The 23,378-nt window shown below is 35.2% G+C and overlaps 3 protein-coding genes across 3 annotated transcripts; all 3 read left to right on the top strand.

Moving 5' to 3' along the window:
- The first annotated feature begins 404 nt into the window (after window positions 1–404).
- On the top strand, window positions 405–4,188 carry LOC120134253 (tubulin alpha chain-like). Its single transcript, XM_039150716.1, has 4 exons — window positions 405–437; window positions 491–582; window positions 3,247–3,626; window positions 4,061–4,188. Exons 1-4 carry the CDS (start codon window positions 405–407, stop codon window positions 4,186–4,188), a joined length of 633 nt encoding a protein of 210 aa, XP_039006647.1.
- Window positions 4,189–17,662: 13,474 nt separating this feature from the next.
- Window positions 17,663–20,768, top strand: LOC120134686 (serine--tRNA ligase-like). Its single transcript, XM_039151128.1, has 9 exons — window positions 17,663–17,860; window positions 17,943–18,013; window positions 18,103–18,264; window positions 18,359–18,464; window positions 18,694–18,887; window positions 19,146–19,249; window positions 19,337–19,520; window positions 19,887–20,066; window positions 20,302–20,768. The coding sequence occupies exons 1-9, from the start codon at window positions 17,728–17,730 to the stop codon at window positions 20,509–20,511; spliced, it is 1,344 nt and encodes a 447-aa protein (XP_039007059.1). The 5' UTR covers window positions 17,663–17,727; the 3' UTR covers window positions 20,512–20,768.
- A 446-nt stretch (window positions 20,769–21,214) lies between these two features.
- On the top strand, window positions 21,215–23,376 carry LOC120134689 (malate dehydrogenase, glyoxysomal-like). Its single transcript, XM_039151130.1, has 9 exons — window positions 21,215–21,274; window positions 21,362–21,577; window positions 21,692–22,006; window positions 22,143–22,232; window positions 22,319–22,402; window positions 22,676–22,711; window positions 22,816–22,905; window positions 22,988–23,082; window positions 23,168–23,376. Exons 1-9 carry the CDS (start codon window positions 21,215–21,217, stop codon window positions 23,238–23,240), a joined length of 1,059 nt encoding a protein of 352 aa, XP_039007061.1. The 3' UTR covers window positions 23,241–23,376.
- Window positions 23,377–23,378: the final 2 nt, after the last annotated feature.

The raw sequence follows: 23,378 nt of genomic DNA, 5'->3' as shown, positions 1-23,378 counted from the left end.
CTCCCACCAAATAGGATTAGTTCATAGTGGGGTTCGAAATAATCAAGCACAAAGCAAGTTTAATTCGTTCCTTACAACCCAATAATAAAATATGAAAGTAAAGAACTAAGGGGAGGAGAAAAAGCCTTCAACATGCACTGCCAAATGCTTCCCTCGACCACCAAGAACTGCTCCCAACGATCTAGCTCCTCTCGGACGCTTAGAACGCCACTCCCTCAGGCTTGTCAAGGACAAATGCCACGGTAAGTAGGATTGACTGAGAAAAGTGAGACCTTCTCTCTCTAACTTTTTAAGCTCAAATCTGAGTGAAACCAAAGTCTCTAAAATTGTGGCTTCATCCTCTATTTATAGGGGAAAATTAATCCTAGGACTTGGTGTTGACTTTCCTAAGAAACCCTAAAACCATGGTTAAGTTGCTTGAGAGTCGGCCAGAGCAGGCTATGATACAGCCTGGGTAGCTGGCTGAGTGATCGGTATATTCCCGTTGCAGGTACCCAAGGACAGACAAGATCTGCAGGGGCAGGCAACGTCATCAGTAGGACCGACGGTTGCAGTACCGATCCTTCCAGGCGGATCTTCGAGGTAGATTTCTCGGGCAGATCTCTCAGAGAGTAGGAGACAGTTGGCTTCAAAAATATCTTCTCGCACTTTGCGCGCTTTCGAAATGCCAGTCGCACTTGGCATTTTTATTTTGCTCAGCAATCTCCTTATGTCACGACATTTCCTTTCCTCTTTTCCTTGCTTTTAGTTCCTGCACATCATCAAACAAGCACCTTTCCCATAAGGCAACACCGCTTAAAATAAATGTCGCGGCAAACCGAATTCCACCACATGCAACTAAATGCTTCTACATGGTCCTAAATGAGCTCTTAAACATTCAATAACTTAAGTGAAAATGTCCCAAAATATTACCTTTTACGGAGTTATCAATATGTAAATCAAAAAAAATATGTGTTACTTATTTTTAATCACAATAAATAAACTCAAATTAAGAATTTAAATTAAAATAGAGAAAATAAATATTACCTTCAGGCAAGAGGAAAATTAATCGTTGTTCAACTAATCGGTGTTAAAAATGGAAGTCTGTGCGAAGCCCAAGATTGTAGCAACATCAAACATCCACCGATTTATGTTGTATTAATATTATTGACGATTACTGATGCCTTGCACATCTCATGGTACAAGTGCTAATATCGCAGATTCCCAACTGTATTGATGCGTATTCTGAAAATTTCTCAAAATCATGAGATATTGCATATGAACCAGATTGTTGGATTTATCCGACATCAAAACTCCTCAATCAACTGCAAGATATATGCTCGAGTTGCATATACAATTTCTTCTTGGGTACTATTTTGTTGGAGTTTAAATTGATTCTCCAACCACGACAGCCTTAATTGCAAAGTGTTTCCACATTATTGTAATGATTTCTCATCACCACCGTTATCTCATTTGTTGGAACCCCGAGTTGGAAGTCCACATCTTCTAGAGTTATAGTGCATTCTCCGTACGGAAAATGAAATGTATGTGTTTTTGACCTCCAACGTTCAATCAATGCACTGATCAAACCCGGGACCAACTTATACTCTCGAACAAATGTGACATAATAAAATCCAACCTCTTGTAGGTTATCTTCAATCAAAAGGTGTGACTTAGCGGAAATATTGAGCCGATGACGGAAGACTCGTTGTTCGTCTTTCTACAATTATAATATTCATGAAATTAATCAATTAATCATAAAATAAACTTATGTAATTTAATAATAATTTATTATTAAATAATAATATTTTATTAAATAATAATAACACCATCGCTCCCAAATGGCTATAAATATGTTGAGTTTCAAGATGAAGTAGTTGATTTTGTTATGTCATTTGAACGAATATGTAGAAAAAATAAATTTAATAACATTAACAATTTAATAAAACCATTATTATAAACAAAACTAATTTAATCTAAACTAAGTAAGAGATTAAAAGATCAAAAAATAAAATAAAATTTACCAGATTATTTCTTTCTTCTTCTTCTTCTTCCTTCCTTTCTTATTCTTCTTCCTTCCTTCCTTTCTTCTACTTCTCTTTTTCTTTACTCCCGGTGCCTCCCTCCCATACACCCAATATATAATAAAACCCCAACCAACCGAGCTCTATTATTGTTGCAATTACTGCTACAAAATGTAACCTTTATTGTTGCCCCCTGTAAGGGCGCAGACTGCCATGCTGCATGCAGCGTGACGGGTACCATTCATGGGGAGAGGAGAAGCCATGCAATCAAGTGGGGGACATATGTGTGTTTTTCATGCTAAACGCATGGAACACCATGCGACCTTGGTGGGGAAAAACCGCATGGAGCACAGTGCGACCTTGGTGAGTTCCGGCTAGGGCGCTGGGAGTACAATGTGGCTCCAAGTTATATTGTGACATTCACCCTATTCGACGAAATAATCTCTCAATATTATTATCTCACGAATTTTTTCCCCAAAACAATATTTAAAAATTTTAGCCCTAGATCCACAATCAAAAGCAGCGTCAATCTCGTGTCGTCATCAAAAACAATCCAGTTCTCGTTTGCATCCGAATGAAACCTCTCGTTCGGAGGAGAAAATGTGTGAGGTTAGGTCGAAAATACATACTAGGAACTTTATCTCCTCAAACATGAAATGCAACATGATGGCCAAATATCAAGTGACAAGACTTTAAGAGGAGGAGATGATGCTTTTAACACCTTTTTCTAGGAAAATGATGTCGAAAAGCACGTCCCTCGTGTCGTCTTTGTTGATCTTAAATCCATTGTTATTGATGAAGTGAGGACCAATACTTATTGTCAATTCTTCCACCGTGAGATGACGGATTAAAATCAATAATTATATGTAATTGTATAATGTATAATGTTATCATAAAATATGATATAAAATTAAATAATTATTATATTACATGTATATTAGATATTAAGGTGTCATAGAATTAAAGAACAAATATCACAAATTATATTTATAATTTGATGAAAGAAAAACTTATAAATATTAAAAAGGATTGACATAATATTTAATCTATACCATAGGTGGTGATCTTAAAAAAAATGTTAACTTGTATTACATTTATCTCGTAGAGAGTTTTTACAATAAGAGAATTTATTTCTTAAAAGATCACAATCAAACAAAGACTCAAGATTTAAACATATCAATTAATATAAGTACGTTTTCGTATCTAATATTTAATATTGTTTTTAATTATTTGTTATAATTAGATTATGTTTATATAACTGCACTGGGTTCCTTATTTTCAATGCTATTGGTGGGGGCACTGGATCTTGTCTGGGTTTTTTCGTAATTTTAGAGCGTTTGTCAGTTGATTACGGCAAGAAATCCAAGCTGGTTTTCGGGTCAGTGTCTATCCAGTTCCTCAAGTCTCTAATTCTGTTGTTGAGCCCTACAATAGTGTTTTCTCAACTCACTCTTTTGGAGCACACCGATGAAACTTTCTCCTCTTTGACTGCTTCACTTAGGTTGGACGGTGCATTGAACGTTGATGTAACAGATTTCCAGACCAACTTGGTCCCCTACAAACTATCGGATTCTAATTTGGAGTTTATCAAGAATGAAATAATTGGAAACTCAAAGGGCCGAGGTTGTTTATTTAATTCCTTTGATGCCTTGCCTTGGTAGCTGAATATATTCAATGGTTCACTTACATTCGTGTTTTCACTGTTGGTTCACTCAGTTTGAGAGGGACCGATGTATGGGATCGCGGCAATTACCTGAATGACCAGGTCTTGATCAATGCCCCTTTGGTTCAGTTGTTTATGTTTTCTGGTTTACTGCATCAGTCCACTGAGAAAACATAGAGAAGGTGGTAAATAGTACTCACTCCAGTCACCTTGTTTTATGGCTGGTAATCATCATTGAATTCTCAATACTCTTTTTCTCAACTAAGGAGGACAAGTTTTATATGTATGGTATCTTGGAGCGAGAAACAGATTTTCCTGATGCTTATATGAATCAATTAAGGATTACTTATAACCTCAAGGAAGTGTACAAGTTTCATTTGCATGGCAATATCAGACACAAGAATGCCTACTGCAGAAGATGGCAGGTCAGGGTATGGTGATAAAAGGGTGGGCACCACCATTGTTGACACTGAACCACAAAGCAGAGGATGGATTTCTGAGTCATTGACTCATTGTGGGTAGAACTCGGTTTTGAAAGCTATAGCTGGTGGAGTTATGATATTGGCTTGGTGGAGAGAAAAATCAAAAGAGCGGGAGGATTGTAAGAGATAAAGGGACGGTCAAACATGTGAAGAAACGGTATCAAATCAGGGTTCAATCATCGTCATTTACACGGTAATGGTTAAATCATTAATTTTAAAATATTAATATAAAATAAAAATTTACTTAAACATTAATTACTATTTAATGTAATTTGCCTTTTAATAAATGATAATGTATTAAGTCATCAATAGTGATAGAAATAGGTAAATTATAAGATTTATCACTTTTATTTAAGTTTTATATTTTTTTACTTAATTCAAAAAATATTATATATGACCATTTTTGTTTTTATTTAATAAAGATGTGATTACCGAAAATTAATTGATATTAGACTTTAACAAATTGTTGACATGTCACAATAAATATATAAAATTAAAAAGAATAAACTACATAAATGATTACTAATATTTAGATTCCCCATCGAAATTTCAAATTGATGGAGATCATTTTATTATATGTTCAAGAATAATCTGAGCTAATACGGAACCACCCACACAAAAGGTAGTAGAAGCATTGCCAACTGTTGCAATCAAAACAATTTGCACAACTGGAAGAATGTGAACGTATATTTCCTTGCTACAGAGGAAGGATATCCTTTTATTACTATGAAAAGAAGAAGTGGAAGCATTTCTAAAACATCTGTTCTATCTTTTTAATTTCAACAACTTGCTGGCTGCCGTTTGGTCTCAGAGTTTTCTTTTATCATACCGACTGACAATACATTTACAGATAAAAGAAAATATCAATGAAGCAGTCAGCAGGTTAACAATTGAGATTTTGACATTGTAATGCAACAGATTTCTGATTCAGATTATGTATATACATGAGATGCTAAAACAAGTTGTTCTTCAATTTTGGCTACTTCATCAATAAGCAGTTTGTCTCAGTTTTGGTCAAGTCATAAGTTGAGTGGCTTTGTTGGACTAGTGAAACTCAAGGACTCAGGCCAAGCATAAACCCATATGCAACTCTAGAAGTAAAAAAAAGAAAGAAAGAAGAAGAAGCAACCATCTCAGCAAAACTTAAAATCTAGACAAGTCACCTTCAATTTTATCGTCTTTTTAGCTCAAAATAGCCCTCAAAAAGAAAAAGAAAAAAGCAGAAAAGGGGTTCCTTACTTCCTTATACCAGTCGAAGCAATAACAAGAAAAATGATGATGATGATAGTGATTCTAATGATGATGATAACAATAAAAGGATATCCTTTCTCTGAAACAAATGTATTCTAACCAAGGAAATATGGCAAAACTGCCAAGATAATGTTTAAGGAAACTTTTATTCCCAAGATAATGAAGCCATGATATTATTTCCCACAATGGAGTGATTGCTATAGGAAATATGGAAAGCTCGGCGTCTTCAGGTTTGATGGAGCTCTCGTCGTCTTCAACTTGGATATCCCGGCGTCTTCAGCAGATGTGGAAGCGTGGATCTCTCGGCGTCTTTGCATGGAAGGCTGGATATCTCGGCGTCTTTAACGCAATTTCATGTGTCGTAACCGGTTTTCGTCCGGGCACGAAATATTTATTTTGGCGGGAAAATCTATATAAATAAATGGTTTTGAAAATAATTTGGGGAGTCGCCATCGGCCTTTTGGATCAGGTAGGTCGAATACCTAAAAATTATTTTTTAAAAGAGTTTTAAGAAAACATCAATTAAAAAATTGAACTGATCTGCGTTTATAACCAAAAATTCATTCTTTTTAATAATAAAAAGGGGTTCGTGGTCGGTTACGTTTAGGGAAGGATTAGCACCCCTACAACGCCCAAAATTGGTACTTTTTAATTATAAATTGTCTCTATTATTAAAATTTAAAAATTCAAAAATATATTTAATTTATAATCCTATTATTTCAAAATTATATAAAAAATATTTATTTATTTAAAAATATCAGAAAAGAACTTCTAGGTGTCTTAAGACAGCTCTTTTCTTTGATATTGATAAATATTAATTTAAATAATATTGTTTAATTTTTTAATTTTAAAATATCAGAATAGGACATCCAGTTGTTTTAAGACTGTCCTTTTCTTTGATATTGAAAACTAAATATTAAAATAATTTATTTAAAATAAATATTTATTTATTATATATTTATACAATATTTAAATATATAAACAAGTAAAAAAAATACAATTCTAACTATATATTTAAAAGCAATAAAAAATACATAAAATAAATGATTAAAATATAGTGAAATTAAAATTGAAACACCTAATTCATAATTAATCAGAATTACAGGGATTGAACATGCTATTTTTTTTTGATAATTTAGTGACTAAAATAAAATAATCTAAAATTCGGATATTAGAATAAAATAAATTAAAAATATAAACTAAGGATTAAAATATTATTTATTAAAATTAAAGGATTAAATCTGTTATTTATCCTAAATATATTATTTTAATATAAAGGACTAAAATAAAAGAAATTAAAATTAAAGATCCGAATTAAAAGTATTATAAAATCGATTTAGTGACTAGAATGTAAAAATTACAAATTAGGAGGACGGCGGACGGGGTTTAACTATTGTCTAATTACGCGCATAGTCATTCTCGAAACGACGTCGTTCGGGAAGGCCTATATAAGGTCAAAACCGGCTGGCCCGAAGGGCCAGCTTCATTTCATTTTTTTTTTCTTTCTCTCTCTCTTCTCTGAGAGAGAGAATTTTCTCTCGCTTCTCTCTAGAACAGAGAGAAGCTAGCCGGCCGGCAGCCGTCAGTCGACGTTCGTCTGCCGTCAACCACCGCCGCCGGTCACCGTCTTCGGTGGCCGGAAATTTTTTTTTTACATCTAAACGTAGATCGGACCGTCCTAATGACGGTTCCGATGCTCTTTTCCGTTAAACGGCTCCCAATCGGAGCAAATCTAAAAAGAATACCTTCGGTTTTTCGAAGGTTTTGGTGAGATCCGGCGTTTGGCTTCCTCGGTAAGTTTTTCTCCTCCTTTTTCTTCTGTTTTTGGTTGCTGGTTGTGGGATGTTGACTGAGATCGTTGGTAGTATTTTGTATATATATATATATTTTTTTGGTTTTGTATCTCTGGTATGTGTTCTCTGTCTTCTTCCTCCTTTTTTTTTTCTTTCTTTTTTCAGGTTCAGGTGGTGGCTTTTATAGCCACCACCGGTGTGTCCATCGTACCGGTCCGAAGAGGGGGTCTCGGTGAGTCACCGGACTACCAGTGGTGACTCACCCCGTAGCCATGGCGTGTGGAGGGCAGCTGGTCTTCTGGAGTCTTCATTTGGGACGTGGCAGCGGCGGAGGCGGCGAAAGAGTGTCGGCAGCGGTGATTGGAAACTGGGGCGGCGCCGCGTGGCCCTAGGGTAATGATACCCTAGGGTTTCTTCTGGCATATCTGAGGACCGTTGGATCTCTCAGATCCAACGGCTGTGATGATGAGGCGGCTGGGATTAGGGTTAGGAAACCTTAACTGAAACCCCCAAATGTTTAGGGTTTCTGGTTGGTCTGGACCGGTTCTGGTTTGTTTGTAACTGGGCCGGTCCAGTTGTAATTGGGCCTGTAATTAATTATTTATATATGTATTTAATATATATTTAATAATAATAATAATGATAATAATAATAATAATAATAATAATAATAATATGGGTAAAAAATTAGTATCTTCATCATGCATGCAATTTCATGCATGATAGATATGTGGGAGCTGTGCATGTATGATTGATCTCTCGGCGTCTTCAGTTGGATTCTTCATAGGAACTCTCGGCGTCTTCAGTTGGATTCTTCGTAGGAAATCTCGGCGTCTTCAGTGCTGTGCATGGGACTGGACGTGAGAAATCACGGGTTCTGCAGGGAGAAAGCACAGAAATCACGGGTTGAGCAGGGGCTGCACGTCTGCATGTGGGGGGCATGCAATTGTTGGATTTCTCGGCGTCTTCTTCACATTTAGGTAAGGATTTCTCGGTGTTTTCGTGGAAATCTCGGCGTCTTCTTAACAAATAAATCCAATAATGCATGGATGAGTTACGAATGTGTTTATAAGAGACTGCTCGGGCTGAGGCAATTCACAATTACAGAAGCAGTGAGAGTTTGGGGCTGAGGCAATTCACAATTACAGAAGCAGTGAGAGCCTGAGAGGGAGATCGATCAGCAGCAAGATCACAAAGCATAGCCTGAGGTAATTTAAACTCAAGCCCTAGATCTCATTTGATTCTTGTTTTAAAGGTTTAGGGTTTCATATTGATCTCATAATTTTAGTTTCATAAGTTTATTAATTTTGTGATTATATGTTGTTACACTCTGAAATAATAATTTATATGTTGTTACATAATTTGAAATAAGGTTGGGACCATTTTGGAACATTGTAAAGTTTTAGGGACCGTTTTGTAAAATTTAAGGAATAAGAGTAAATTATTAAAAGTTGCTATACTATGCTGGAATTTAGTATTAGTATGCTTAATTGGTTAAATTAGAAAGAATTTAAAATTTATGGATTAAATTGCTAAGTTTGAAAATGTTGAGAACCAAATAGTAATTAGGGATCGTTTTGTAAAATTTGAAGAATTTAAGGAATTAGAGTAAATTATAAAAAGTTGGTATACTATGCTTGAATTTAGTATTAATATGCTTAATTGGTTAAATTTGAAAGAATTTATAAATTTAGTGATTAAATTGCAAAGTTTGAAAATGTTGAGAAGCAAATAGTAATTAGGGATCATATTATATTTGATGTTTATTTTTTATTAAAGTAGATAACATGCAATTGATTATTTGAATAAAACAATGTAATAATTGAGTGTAATATTTAATTTTTTTTGTCTAGATTTGTTGAAACATGGCAGAAGAAAATGTTCTTTTGAGGCTAGATGGTCGACACATTTCGAGTAATTTGGGAGAACTGGTAATATGATCGACTTATTTTTTTTATTTGAGAACGGTGTATTAATTCTAATTACAATGATTAATAAATTGCAGGATGACGAACAACGAGTCCTTCGTCCTCGACTTATCAACTGTGAAATGCCAGATCAACGTATTGCTGATAATTTGAAAACTGTGGGTTTTTATGATGTTGCTTTTGTAAGAGAATTTCGGTTGATCCCTGGTTTGATAAGTGCATTAATTGAAAGGTGGAGACCAGAAACTCATACTTTTCATCTTCCATGTGGTGAATGTACGATCACTTTGGAGGATGTGGCTTTACAACTAGGGGTTCCTACAAATGGAATGGCAGTGGTTGGAAATACAGATCTTGACATGTTTGCAATATGTGAGCGTTACCTTGGGAAGGTACCAGACAAAGATATAGCAAAAGGGTCACGGCTGAGATTATCCTGGTTGGCAAATAAGTTTAAGCTCGATCCACAATGTAGTGAGCGAGACATTATATATGCAACTCGAGCATATATATTACGTTTGATCGGCGGAATCTTGATGCCAGATAAATCCAGTAATCTTGTCCATATACAATATCTTCCGTTTTTGGAGAACTTCTTTATGACCCGTCAGTATAGTTGGGCATCAGCAATATTGGCATTCTTATATCGCGAGATGTGCAAGGCATCATTAATTGTTAATGATGCGTACACGACTGAAATCGGTGGATGCACGATGTTATTACAATCGTGGGCGTGGTACAGAATTCCATGGTTAACACCGATTAGCCGAACTGCAGTTGACTTTCCTCTTGCCGGAAGGTAATTTTATTGATTTAAAATATTTTATCTTTAATTAAATAAAGAATATTTTCTAAATGAAAAATAATTACAAAATTTTATTTTGATTGGTATACAGATGGAGGCATAAAATAGAAAGAATGGGGTTAGCGTACAACAACGTGAAAGAGTTTAGGTTTAAGATTGACATCAAATGCAAAGTTGAGGTATATATAAAATTAATAAGTGAATTTATTTTTTATTATGTTTATATTATAATATTGTTATTTATTAATTTGTTGATTTTTATAATTATTTAATTAAATAATAACTATATAATTTTATTTTATAGTTTATTTGGAGGCCGTACGATGATCAAGAAATTATGTCGTGCGTACCGCAACATGTCTGGGAGGGTTGTGAATATTGGTGTGTTGTTACACTATTGATCCATTTCATGTTTGTGGAGTTCCAATTTGCCGATAGAGTGTTAAGGCAGTTCGGCTTCCACCAACATATTCCAGTCATTCCAGAGAATCATGATGCTCTTCATCGATTAGATGGGCGGGGTAGGGTCGGTGAGGATTGGTCGGTGAGGCATGCTAACCATATCAATCATTGGAACAACAGGGGTTCATACTTGCCAATGCTCACTCCCATACAAGCAGATGACTTTGACTTCAAGAGTTCGGATTACCTGAATTATTTTTGGGAACATGGAAAGCCGTTCTTGACAACGATCAGAGAAAGGCGACAATTTATAGAGTATACGAAAAAATTCGATAAACCCGAGAAACCAAGAAGGACTGGGAGTGGGAGTGGGAGTGGGAGTGGGAGTGGGAGTAGGAGTTCTTCTCACCGTGGAGCAGAACAAGAGACAATGGATAATATCCCACCAGAATCTTTTGATCACACAAGATCATTTAGTCAAGTGGTTGGTGATTCTGGTGTTACGCCCTACACTCCTCATCATGTTCCTCATAAATCACTCATGTTCCCTCCTATGTTTGGGGCAACAAATGATTTTGATCAGATGACATCTATGATGACAAGTACGAGTGTTTGTCCTCAGATGGGAGAGCATAGTGGTGGTGGGCATGTATTTACAACACCAGAACCTATGCCCTCGATGAATGAGCAGGTTGGTTATGCTGAACAAACTCCTGAACAAGTGCAACGACAACAACGAAACCGACGTGGGCCTCGACATTATTACTCAACAACACCCCGACACCGACAAGAGTTTTAATCCTTATTTTAATTATTTGTATCAAATTAAAGTAATTGAATCGAATATATTTACTATTATTATATCAGTAAATATAAATCATTAAAGTCAAGTAATTATTATTAAATCATTAAAATTAAGTAATTATTATTAAATTATTAAAATTAAATCATTAAAGTAATTATTATTAAATCATTAAATCATTAAAGTAATTATTATTAAAGCATTAAAGTTAAATCATTAAAGTAATTATTATTAAATCATTCAATCATTAAAGTAATTATTATTAAAGCATTAAAGTTAAATCATTAAAGTAATTATTATTAAATCATTAAAGTAATTATTATTAAATCATTAAAGTTAAATCATTAAATCATTAAAATTAAATCATTAAAGTAATTATTATTAAAGCATTAAAGTTAAATCATTAAAGTAATTATTATTAAATCATTAAAGTAATTATTATTAAATCATTAAAGTTAAATCATTAAATCATTAAAATTAAATCATTAAAGTAATTATTATTAAATCATTAAATCATTAAATCATTAAAGTAATTATTATTAAGGGTCTGTTTGTTTAGCTGTAATTGGTTTTCCAGAAAATGAATTACTGGAATTTGAATTACTGGAATTTGAATTCTGGAAAATGAATTACATTTCTGTAAAATGAATTACATTTCTGTAAAATGAATTACATTTCTGGAAAATGAATTACATTTCTGGAAAACATCTGGAAAACGTTTTATGATGTTTGGAAGATGTTATTTAAACATTTTTTCGGTATATTTTAGTGAAATAAAATTTTATAAATTATATTAATTATTTATTAAAGTAATAGTACTATATTATATTTTAAAAATATTAATTAGTATATTTTAATATCTTTACTAAAATATTATTGAAATATATAAATAATATTATTCATTATTAAATATATAAAAAAATTTATATTATTAAAATAAAAATATAATATCTTATATTATTATAATATAATTGATTATTTTATATAATATTAAAAATATAATATTATATTATTATAAATATTAATAAATATATTTTAAATATTTTAATAATTAATATTTTGATGAAAATGATATTAAAATATTTTATTAATATTAAATTCATAAAATAAAATTATTTTGAGTATTTTTGCTTTGAAGTGAAAAGTTCGGAAAATGACTTACGGAAAATGAATCCGTAAGTCATTTTACAGAAAACACAAAGGAAATTCTGTTACTAGGAAAATGAATTACATTCTGGAAAACGAATTACGTGAAACAAACACGGGAAAACGTTTTCCGGAAAACGAATTACGTGAAACAAACACGGGAAAACATTTTCCGGAAAACGAATTACGTGAAACAAACACGGGAATTCGGGGAAAACCAATTCCGTAATTCCAATTACGGGAAACAAACAGACCCTAAAACATTAAAGTTAAATCATTAAAGTAATTATTATTAAATTATTAAATCATTAAATCATTAAAGTAATTATTATTAAAGCAATTATTATTAAAGCATTAAAGTTAAATCATTAAAGTAATTATTATTAAATCATTAAAGTAATTATTATTAAATCATTAAAGTTAAATCATTAAATCATTAAAATTAAATCATTAAAGTAATTATTATTAAATCATTAAAATTAAATCATTAAAGTAATTATTATTAAATCATTAAAGTTAAATCATTAAAGTAATTATTATTAAATCATTAAAGTTAAATAATTATTATTAAATCATTAAAGTTAAATAATTAAATTTAAATAATTATTATTAAATATGTACTCGAGTAATTGAATCGCATATAATATAAAAATTTATAAAATAATAAGATTACTGCTGAGGTCTATACCGTGGAAGGTTTGGACAATTTCTTTTTGAATGCCCTTCACCTCTACATAATCCACACCTCTTCGGTTGGCCTTTCTCTTTAATATGTATATCCATACTGGTATGAATACGAGTAGATTCCGGTCGACCCGTTGGACTTCTACGAAGTAGTGGATTTGGCAACCATTCATCATGATCTCGATTGTCCCAATAAGATTCATTTGGGATCGGTCTGAACTCATGGTTGTATATATTTAATATCCTCTGTAGGTGAAAGCACTCATCAACATAAGTGTATGAATTGAGTCCAGTATGCATACATGCAGCGACTGCATGAACACACGGATATCTCCACGCCTGAAAGCGGCTACAATCACACCATCTTTGTCGTAAATTAACAGTAAATGATTCTCGATCTGCTCCTTCGTTGCGACGTATGCATGCGATGACAACAAAAGTATGTCCAATTCGATCGAAGTCATGAACAAACATTGAGGTTGCCATACGCTCATTTGCTTCCATTGCTTCTACCACCGTCGGAGCCCAGATTTTACCTCGATTTATCAGACACTCGATCTCTTTCCCTTTATCAGACCAAACTTTAGCCAAACCTAAAGTATGTCTCTTTCACCACACTCGCTATTGGGAGATGTCGTATACCTTTTAGTACTGAATTAATGGCCTCAGCAAGGTTTGTAGTCATGTGTCCGTATCTCCGACCACAATCGTATGCTTGCGACCACTTCTCCCGCTCGATTTTCGACGCCCATTTCCAAACGCGCTCATCTATGGCCTTCAAATCCTCCAATCTCTTGTCAAAATTTGGTTGGCGTAGTTCATATCCTGTTTCAAAATAGATATTGTGTTAAAGTCAATTTATAAACAAACACATAAATGAGTACAAATGCTGAAAATAAAACTTACCCATGCTGACTATCTCCCTACGAATACGGCCGTTATGAAACTTCTCAATACAATTCTTACCAATATGAAGGATACAATATGCGGGATATGCGTGCGGAGGTGTCCAACGACTTCCCGGTCGTTCAATTACTGCCAAAAGGCCAGTTCCTCGATCGGATATCAAGGAAACTCCTTCTTCTCGGACGACATACTTACGTAGATTATTGAGAAAGAAGTCCCAAGCCTCTGTTGTCTCTCCTTCAACGATGGCGAATGCAATTGGGAATATATTTCGTTGATCATCCTGCGCAACTGCTATCAATAATATATGTTTGTATTGACCGTATAACCACGTACCATCTATTTGGACCATACGTTTACAAAATGGAAAACCTTCTATGCAAGACTTGAATGCCCAAAATAGTCTATGGAATATTCTCTTCCCTTGAACAAGTTGATCTTCTCGGTCGTATGCAGGCATGGTCTGAGACTTCACGATGGTTCCAGGTATGAATTGTTTCATAGCTCGTAACAAATCAGGTAACTCATTGTATGATGTATCCCAATCGCCATATATCAACCTCCTTGCCTTTTCCTTCGCATGCCACACGGGTTTGTATTTTACATTGTATCAGAACTGGTCTCGAATAGATGCAGCTAACACCGAGCAAGGGATCCTTGGATTTTGTTCAACCAAAACCTTCACATATTGACAAATTACATCGGAGTCCAGTAGTCGGTGGTCTTGTTCGATAGAGTTTTGCAAACATGTGTGTGGACCATTGTACCTTGTGATGACCCAAGCATCTTGCCTCTGCATTTTGGACACTCTGATCAACCATTTACACTCGGGCCCATATTTAACACACTTCGCGTACAAAGTTTTCTGGTTGGACTCTGCAGTCTTGCAATCTACATGGCCTCTTATGCAATACTCTTTAATCGCTAGTGTAGCTTCTTTTTTCCTCTGTATTGCTTCCCAACTGCTAATTCACCAGAGTTATCGGACGATTCAATCATATAGCCTGAAGTTAAATGTGGCATCTCCGGGAATTCAGGTGCCCTCATTGCTTCATAATCAATCTCCTGCATGTGAGGGGTAGGTTGATACGATGTCGAATATTCATCAATATTGATATCAGCTTCATCACCATGGAACATGGCATCATCCTCAGCCAAAAGAGGTTCCTCAGTTTCTTCATCTTCACTGGAATCTTCAAGTATTTCTTCCCAGTGGTTTTCAGCATCATACTCTGCGGCTCCAGATGTTCCACCAACTTCATTTGCACTTTCCAACATCGCCACAAAGCTGTTCATTGACCTATATGTTGGGTTATCGAAATGACTCTCGAAACCCATTTGAGATGAAGTTCCAACCACATTTATTGATGACCCAGGCACATTAGATATATTACACAACTCAACAAATAACTCAATAATTGGAATATTTGTTGAGTCATGTAATTCAACCATAGTTATAATATCATCGTCTTCTTCAAGTGGTACTGCAGCATACCTGACCGGATTGGGACATACCATAAATCTGTACCTCAAACCATCAACTTTAGCACGTATTTTTCTTTCTATCCTCTCCTTGATCTCTGCAAATGTGATGTCCCTTTTAAACATCATATTTATAGGTGTTTCAGACTGAAAAATAACTCCGACCTCATTTTCCATCATATGTCCATTGTAATGGACAATCGTGAAAAATTTGTTGCTCATTTTCTCTACACGTAAAAATATAGATATTCAGAATAAATTACATTAATAATGTAATGAAAATTAATTATTTACAAAACTATAAATAATAAATATAAATTATGTTAACAATTGTTTTATAAAAATAATACTTAAATACATTATTATTACGGTAAAAATGTCAGGATTACATAATGGGAATTTTTTTCCCACTAAATCAAAATAAAAATTCTAATAATTATTATATAAAAATACAACTAAAAATCACACGAAAATTTAAATTAACAATAATACTCAAACTTAAATTTTCCGTATACCTAATCATCAAACTTACATTTTCTAATTTTAAATTAACATTAGTACTCTAAATTACATTACTATGGTCTCATGAACAAAATTTAAATGTATCATTCTCCTAACATATATGAGCATTCTTTCAACACGAAAAAAACAGAGTTCGCATGGGAAACGAGAAAGAACTTACGTGTTTTTGAACTACATTAAACCAAAGCTCGAAAAATTACCGAACCAACAAAAATCTCCAATATCACTTCAAGCAGCAGCTCCAATTGAATCTAATGCAAAAAAAATTCCCTCACTTGCTTCTGTAAGTTAAAACCAACTGCATGCAATGAAATACAATACCCACCCCTATTTTATAACAAGTCGGTGCACCAATTATTGACGTTTTTTTATAATACCATCCCTGCAATTGAAGACTTCGAGCAAATTATTAGTCTCAAAGCATGCAACAAATCTCACGCTTCAGCCCCAAAGCATACAGACGCTTCAGATGAATCTCACGCTTCGGCCACAAAGAATACAGACGCATGCAGAACGAATCTCGGAGGAAGAAGAAGACGCCGAGATTTCACGACCACCTGCAACCAAATATTCTCCATGTATAGCTGAAGACGCCGGGAAATCGAACGCCCTTGTAACCATATTAACTAAAGACACCGAGCACTCCCATTATTATTGTATTCAAGTGTTAAAGCAACTCTGCATGCATGCAGAGAGTCATGTAGAAATGAAGACGTCCAGGCCCCCCAGCATGCATGCACGATTCAGAGAGTCATGTAGAGATTCCCGTGTGCCAGACGACAGGTGAAGACGCCGAGAGATCCACCTTGGCATTCCCTGTAGCATGCAGAAGACGCCGAGAGATCCCACAGTCCAATTGCTTGAAGACGCCGAGCATTCCCCTAGTGTCATAACCCTAAAGACGCCGAGAAATCAAGCATGGAAAAAATTAACCCTAAAAACGCCGAGATATCCGAAGAACCACTTGAAGCACTGTACATTTCACCCCATTTCGGGAAATAATAAGTAAACTGGATTTTTTTGGGAATTAAACAATCACTAAATCATTATTTGGGCACTTCTGCCAGGAAATATACGCTCCTATTCTTCTAGTTGTGAGAACACTGCAAATTGATTCGACTACAACAGTTGGTAATGCTTCAACTGCTCCCTTTGTGTCAGTGGAGTTCCGTATCTATTATTATTCTTGGACATACATTGCAAATTATCTCGATTAATTGGTTAATTTTGAAACTTCAATAAAAAATGAAATTTTACTCAAATATTAGTGACTATTTATATAGTTAATTCTTTTTATTTATATATATATTTATTGTGACACGCCAATAATCCTTAAGAACTCTAACTACAATTAATCTTCAGTGACATATATTAATTAAATAAAAATAAAATAACCAAATATTATGTTTTTTAAATTTAGTAAAAAAATATTCCAAACTTAAATAAATGTAATCAATCCTATAATTTATCCATAAAAAACTTCAACTGTTACGGTTCAAAATACACCAACTCTCTAAATACTTTTACCAAAATATCCCCCAATATTTACGTAAATAAGTCGAATTGGATTAATATATACCTCTAAAAAATGGATTAATAGTCAATGGCTAGTTAGATTGTTAATTCAATTCGGCTTAAATTAAAAGCAGCCCTAGAAGCCCAATAGTTTCAAACGGGAAACGCCCAGTGGATTGTGAATCCAGAACAACTATCAGAGGAAAGAATAGCGCGAACTTGGAACCAAACAATATCAGAAACTAGGGTTTTCGAGTTCTTATACTGTTTTATCTTTAGTGCTGGTTCATTTCCGAGTCCCGACACGGTCGATTTCACTCACATTGTTACCTGAAGAGAAAAATATGCTGGACATCAATTTGTTCAGAGAGGAGAAGGGTCACAACCCTGAGATCGTTCGTGAATCTTTGCGGCGGCGTTACGCCAACGTCGGAGATGTCGACGCCATCATCGACCTCGACAAAGTTTATCGTCAACGTTATCTCCCAATCTCATTCTCACGTATCGATTTAATTTTATTTTTTTATTTTCCGTTTTTAATGCTAAGTTTCATGTACAGTGTTATATGAACTTGAAAATCTGCGAAAAGAGTTCAATAAGATCAACAAGCAAGTCGCTCAACTTAAAATTGTGAGTTTTCGTTTTCTCTCGTTTGTTTCTTCTATTAGTTATGGCATTTTCTTCATTTGTTTTTTGTTGTTGGAATCGATGTGGAAAAGGCTAAGCAAGATGCATCAGAGATGATTGCAAAGACAGAGGAAGTTAAGCAGAAAATAGGCGAGAAAGACGTTGAGGTTAAGGATTCTTGGGATGTTTTGAAATCTAAATTGGAAAAAATCGGTAACCTTGTGCACGATTCAGTTCCCGTCAGTGATGACGAGGTGACTGACCCAGCAAATTTTATTCATTCCGTTGGTTTTTTGATTGCTTATGCTTTAATCAGTGTAATTTACTGAAGTGGACAATATATTGCAGGCAAATAATGCTGTGATTAGAACTTGGGGTGAGAAGCGTGTGGAACCTAAGTTAAAGAATCATGTTGAGCTTGTCGAGCTTCTTGGGATTGCAGATACAAAAAAGGGTAATTGCATTTTTCAGGGTTATCATGCTTTGCTGTATGTAATGGAGTATATTGTTTATTGGTTTTAAGATGTTTAGCGTCTCTCTTTAAGCTACTAGTTTGTGAAACCTTAGGTTGTTTCTCTAATGATGAACTTTGCTTTGTTTTATGCATGAATTCAGCTAGCTAATTGAATTGGTTAGTTTATCTTGGAATCATTTAACTGATGATCTCTTACCCTGTACTATAGGTGCTGATGTAGCAGGAGGTAGAGGTTACTACCTAAAGGGAGATGGGGTGCGCCTCAATCAAGCTTTGATCAATTTCGGGCTAGATTTTCTGGAGAAAAGGCAGTATACAGCTTTGCAAACACCGTTCTTCATGAGAAAAGAGGTTATGGCCAAGTGTGCCCAATTGGCACAATTTGACGAGGAACTTTACAAGGTAACATTTTTAGATTGATTTGGAGATCTCACATCTTTCCATATACTGGGGTGGTCTTGATTTTCTTTCAAGTTCTAAGATTTGAACTTTTTTTACAAAATTGAGATGATTTAATTTTTTGTTACTGACTTTACTTGCTATCAAGGAAGTATTCCTCTTATAATTAGGAAATAGAAACAAAAGAAAATGGTTGCTGTTCTTTAAGGTTAAGAATTTGCCAATCATTAAAGCATTACAGGTTTTGTTGATGTTCATTAGGTGACTGGTGAGGGTGAGGATAAATATCTTATTGCAACTGCTGAACAACCACTTTGTTCTTACCACATAGATGACTGGATCCAGCCCTCTGAGCTGCCTAAAAGGTTCTAACCATGAAAAAGAAGTGATGGCTATATTTCTAGTCAAGGGTTTCCTGTTGCTATTTGTTTATGAAAATATTTTTCCCCCAGATATGCTGGATATTCATCTTGTTTCCGCAAAGAGGCTGGTTCACACGGTCGCGATACCCTAGGAATTTTCCGGGTTCATCAGTTTGAGAAAGTGGAGCAGTTCTGCATTACCAGTCCAAATGGTAATGACTCCTGGGACATGCATGAGGAAATGATTAAAAACTCTGAGGATTTTTATCAGCTGGTATAACTCCAAATGCATTTAGTAACAGTTTCCAGTCTTTTCACCCAATCTCATTTGTGTCTATCATAGAACTCTTTGAATGTTGGCTTTATCTGGACCAATGAGCTCTATTATGCTACCTTCATATTTATTTCACATGCCATGTGGAAGGGCTAGTGGTGGTCATGGGATAATTTTTTTTGGTTTTCATAGTGAAACTCGCTTTTAAATAAAGAAATTGGAATCTTTGCCCTTCAACCTAAAGTGCCTAACCATGCACAAGTTTTCCTCAGTTGATAATGTACTACGTTTAGTTAAAGCTTATTTCATCTGAAGTTTTAAGGCTGAAGAATCTTTACATGGATTAGTGTGACTTATGTTTTGCAGCTAAAGCTTCCTTATCAAATTGTGGTGATTGTTTCTGGTGCTCTTAATGACGCTGCTGCCAAGAAATATGACCTGGAAGCATGGTTTCCTGCATCTCAGACTTACAGAGAGCTTGTGTCATGCTCAAACTGTACAGATTATCAATCAAGGAGACTGGAAATTAGATATGGGCAGAAAAAGGTGGGTTGTATTGGTTTTTGCCTTGTTATATATAAAAAATCAGAGTGCAAGTGTTTAAGAAATATAAACCGATTCATCCTTTTTCCCATCTTCATATTTCATAAGAGTTCAAACCAGTTTAGCATTAATCTGAAACTACTTCCATAGCTTAATATCTATCATCTCAAGTCTTGAGTCTGCTGCTTGAATTCTGGTCCATGCTTTGTAACCGCATTCCATTGTTTACCTGTTGCAGAACAATGAACAGGCAAAACAATATGTGCATTTGTTGAACTCTACTCTTACGGCGACCGAAAGGACCTTGTGCTGCATCCTCGAGAATTACCAGAAGGAAGACGGTGTTGAAATACCAGAAGTTTTACGGCCATTCATGGGCGGGAAGTCCTTCATGCCTTTCAAGGCCAAACCTGCTGCTGAAGCTAAAGGGAAAAAATCAAAGGCCTAGTTACATCCAACTAAACCTTTGGTCACCATTAAAGGAACAAGTGCTCAAACACTAGTTTGATTTCTCTAAAATTATCGTCTACAACCATTGTCATCACGATGCCAAATCCCAACCCTGATACTGTGACAGACATTATAGCCTTGATGTTTTGAGTTGGATTTTTTTTACAATTTTGTCGTAGAACTGTAACTGTAATCCATTGCCATAAGTTTGTTCTAGCTTTGATATGCAATCTATTTATCTTTTTCGAGTATTTACTGCAACGACTAAAGTTCGCACCATTCTGTAAATAAAAAATATTTGATCGTAAATTTTGATTAAGACGACTAGCAGCTGTTGATGAAATAAATATTGATAATTTATTACAGTTAGCAGCTTGCATTATATAGACACAAGTATTTGAGCAAAAAAAACAGGCATCTCAAGTATTTTATCACCCTGGAAATGAAGCCAGACCATGTTTTTGAGAGACGAATTTCTTTTGCGATTAAAAGATAGGATAAGGACTTCAAAATATAGTTTCCACACAATCAAAATTTCTCAAAATGAATATATACATTTATGTCAACTTCACCGTTATCTCTTTTTTTGCTTTTCTGTTCAAATCCATTCGTTCTTGCCACAGGTAGAACCGAATATTAACCTCCACCCCGCGTTTTAACCCTCACTGTCTGTTTATCTCTCTAGAAAAAAGAAAAAAGTAATGGAGGCTAACCAGCGCATCGCCAGGATCGCGGCTCATCTCCAGCCTTCGAATCTCCGGGTTCTCTTCCGTGTTGTCTAATAAGAACAAGTTTTAATTAATAAGGTGGGTTTCTTGTTGTTTATTTTCTTGTGTTGGTTTTAATAGATGGAGGAAAGTTCTGTTTTGAGGCGAGCTGATTGCCGAGCAAAAGGAGGGTCACCGGGGTTCAAGGTTGCTATCCTAGGAGCTGCTGGAGGCATCGGCCAGCCTCTTGCAATGTTAATGAAGATGAATCCGCTTGTTTCGGTTCTTCATCTTTATGATGTTGTGAACTCCCCTGGTGTCACAGCTGATCTCAGTCACATGGACACTGGTGCAGTGGTAATATTTCTTCTCCTGTTGTTTCTGACTTCAATTATTTAACAGTGAACAAAAATTATTATGTCGAATCAAAAACGTCGATACGAGTATTTTTTTGGGGGGGGGGGGTTCTAGGTACGTGGTTTCCTGGGGCAACCACAGCTCGAGAGTGCGTTGACCGGCATGGACCTTGTGATCATACCTGCTGGTGTTCCAAGAAAGCCTGGAATGACAAGGGATGACCTTTTCAACATCAATGCTGGAATTGTCAAGACACTTTGTGAAGGAGTCGCAAAGTGCTGCCCAAATGCAATTGTTAATCTGATAAGCAATCCAGTGAATTCTACAGTTCCAATTGCGGCAGAGGTCTCTAAGAAGGCCGGTACTTACGACCCAAAGCGACTTTTGGGAGTTACGACTCTTGATGTCGTCAGAGCAAACACTTTTGTGGTATGCATAACCGTATAATGGTAGACTATGGAAGAATCAATGTCTTCAGCCACCATTCTATTAGAGCACCAAGAATTTTGCAGCATTTCTGGTTTTTAATCCTTATATATGCAAACTTTCTCGTCTTTCCGTACAGGCGGAAGTCCTGGGACTTGATCCAAGAGAAGTTAATGTCCCTGTTGTTGGAGGTCATGCAGGAGTGACAATTTTGCCTCTTTTATCACAGGTCTTCAACAGTATCTATAAATTTCAGTTGTTTTCAGTTCTGATAATCTATCATCGGTTAATTATTCTTGATTTAAATCTTTGCAGGTCAAGCCTTCATGCAGCTTCACCCCTGAAGAAACTGATTATCTAACAAACCGCATTCAAAATGGTGGGACAGAAGTTGTTGAGGTATGGTAATGTTCCCTTTGTTTTCCTTAACAGAGATTGCAGAATCAACAAAATGAAATATACAGTAGAAGTCGGAACATCCTCAACATTTCTTAGTCCGGTCTCCCATGTACCACCATTAACTGTTTCCGAGAAAAAGAAGGGATTTAAGTTCAAACCTCGGACTAGCTCCCTGCTAAATGCAGAGGGGCTAGTAACTACGAGCAAGTGTTATTCTTACGAGTTATATATCGATATGCTTGAATTATAAGTTTCATCTTTTCACTTATGCAGGCAAAAGCTGGGGGTGGATCTGCAACTCTGTCAATGGTTGGCCATTCTATCTCCAATTCATTCTGTAACAGATTCCTTATTTTCTTTTAAAATGTTGATGGATGAAATAAACTAAAGGGAAGGTTTTTACGTGCGTATAGGCATATGCAGCTGTCAAATTTGCAGATGCATGCCTCCGAGGCTTGAGAGGTGATGCCGGAATCGTGGAATGTGCCTTTGTAGCTTCCCAGGTACCTCTCATACGGGCATTTCATGCCAACACTCTTCTTGTTTCTTGCATTTTCACATTTTCTTTAACAATTTCGATCGCAGGTTACCAATCTTCCTTTCTTTGCAACCAAGGTACGACTTGGTCGTACCGGAGCCGAGGAAGTCTTTCAACTAGGGCCCCTAAACGAATACGAGAGGTATATTATGTCAGAAATATAATCACTTATTATCTTAGGTACAGATAGCAGATTAACTCAGTCAATCCCTCTGATTATTAAACAGGGCTGGTTTGGAGAAAGCAAAGGAAGAGTTAGCTGGAAGCATTCAAAAGGGTATTGCATTCATCAACAAATAAATTTGGTGTTGCTGAGAGCGTCGTTCAATATATAAACTACTTAAAATCTGTTAAAAGGGCTTTGTATATGTTTTGATACTCTGAAGAATCTCCATGGATTGAGACCTAAATACAAATGATGTGCTCACATCTTCTGGT

The sequence above is a fragment of the Hibiscus syriacus genome, unplaced genomic scaffold, assembly GCF_006381635.1.
Source record: "Hibiscus syriacus cultivar Baekdansim isolate YM2019G1 unplaced genomic scaffold, ASM638163v2 tig00110597_pilon, whole genome shotgun sequence".
Classification (NCBI taxonomy): domain Eukaryota; kingdom Viridiplantae; phylum Streptophyta; class Magnoliopsida; order Malvales; family Malvaceae; genus Hibiscus; species Hibiscus syriacus.
The sequence above is the reverse complement of the archived record's forward strand: the minus strand, read 5'-3'. Positions and strand labels throughout refer to the sequence as shown.

Coding starts and splice junctions, on each gene's coding strand:
- LOC120134253 (XM_039150716.1), top strand. CDS start 405: ATGGTTAAGTTGCTTGAGAGTCGGCCAGAGCAG. Junction 438..490: donor TTGAGAGTCGGCCAGAGCAG/GCTATGATACAG, acceptor TTCCCGTTGCAG/GTACCCAAGGACAGACAAGA. Junction 3,627..4,060: donor TGGAAACTCAAAGGGCCGAG/GTTGTTTATTTA, acceptor TGGCAATATCAG/ACACAAGAATGCCTACTGCA.
- LOC120134686 (XM_039151128.1), top strand. CDS start 17,728: ATGCTGGACATCAATTTGTTCAGAGAGGAGAAGGGTCACAACCCTGAG. Junction 18,014..18,102: donor AAGTCGCTCAACTTAAAATT/GTGAGTTTTCGT, acceptor GATGTGGAAAAG/GCTAAGCAAGATGCATCAGA. Junction 19,250..19,336: donor CCCTCTGAGCTGCCTAAAAG/GTTCTAACCATG, acceptor TTTTTCCCCCAG/ATATGCTGGATATTCATCTT.
- LOC120134689 (XM_039151130.1), top strand. CDS start 21,215: ATGGAGGCTAACCAGCGCATCGCCAGGATCGCGGCTCATCTCCAGCCT. Junction 22,007..22,142: donor TCAGAGCAAACACTTTTGTG/GTATGCATAACC, acceptor CTTTCCGTACAG/GCGGAAGTCCTGGGACTTGA. Junction 22,403..22,675: donor GTGGGACAGAAGTTGTTGAG/GTATGGTAATGT, acceptor TCACTTATGCAG/GCAAAAGCTGGGGGTGGATC.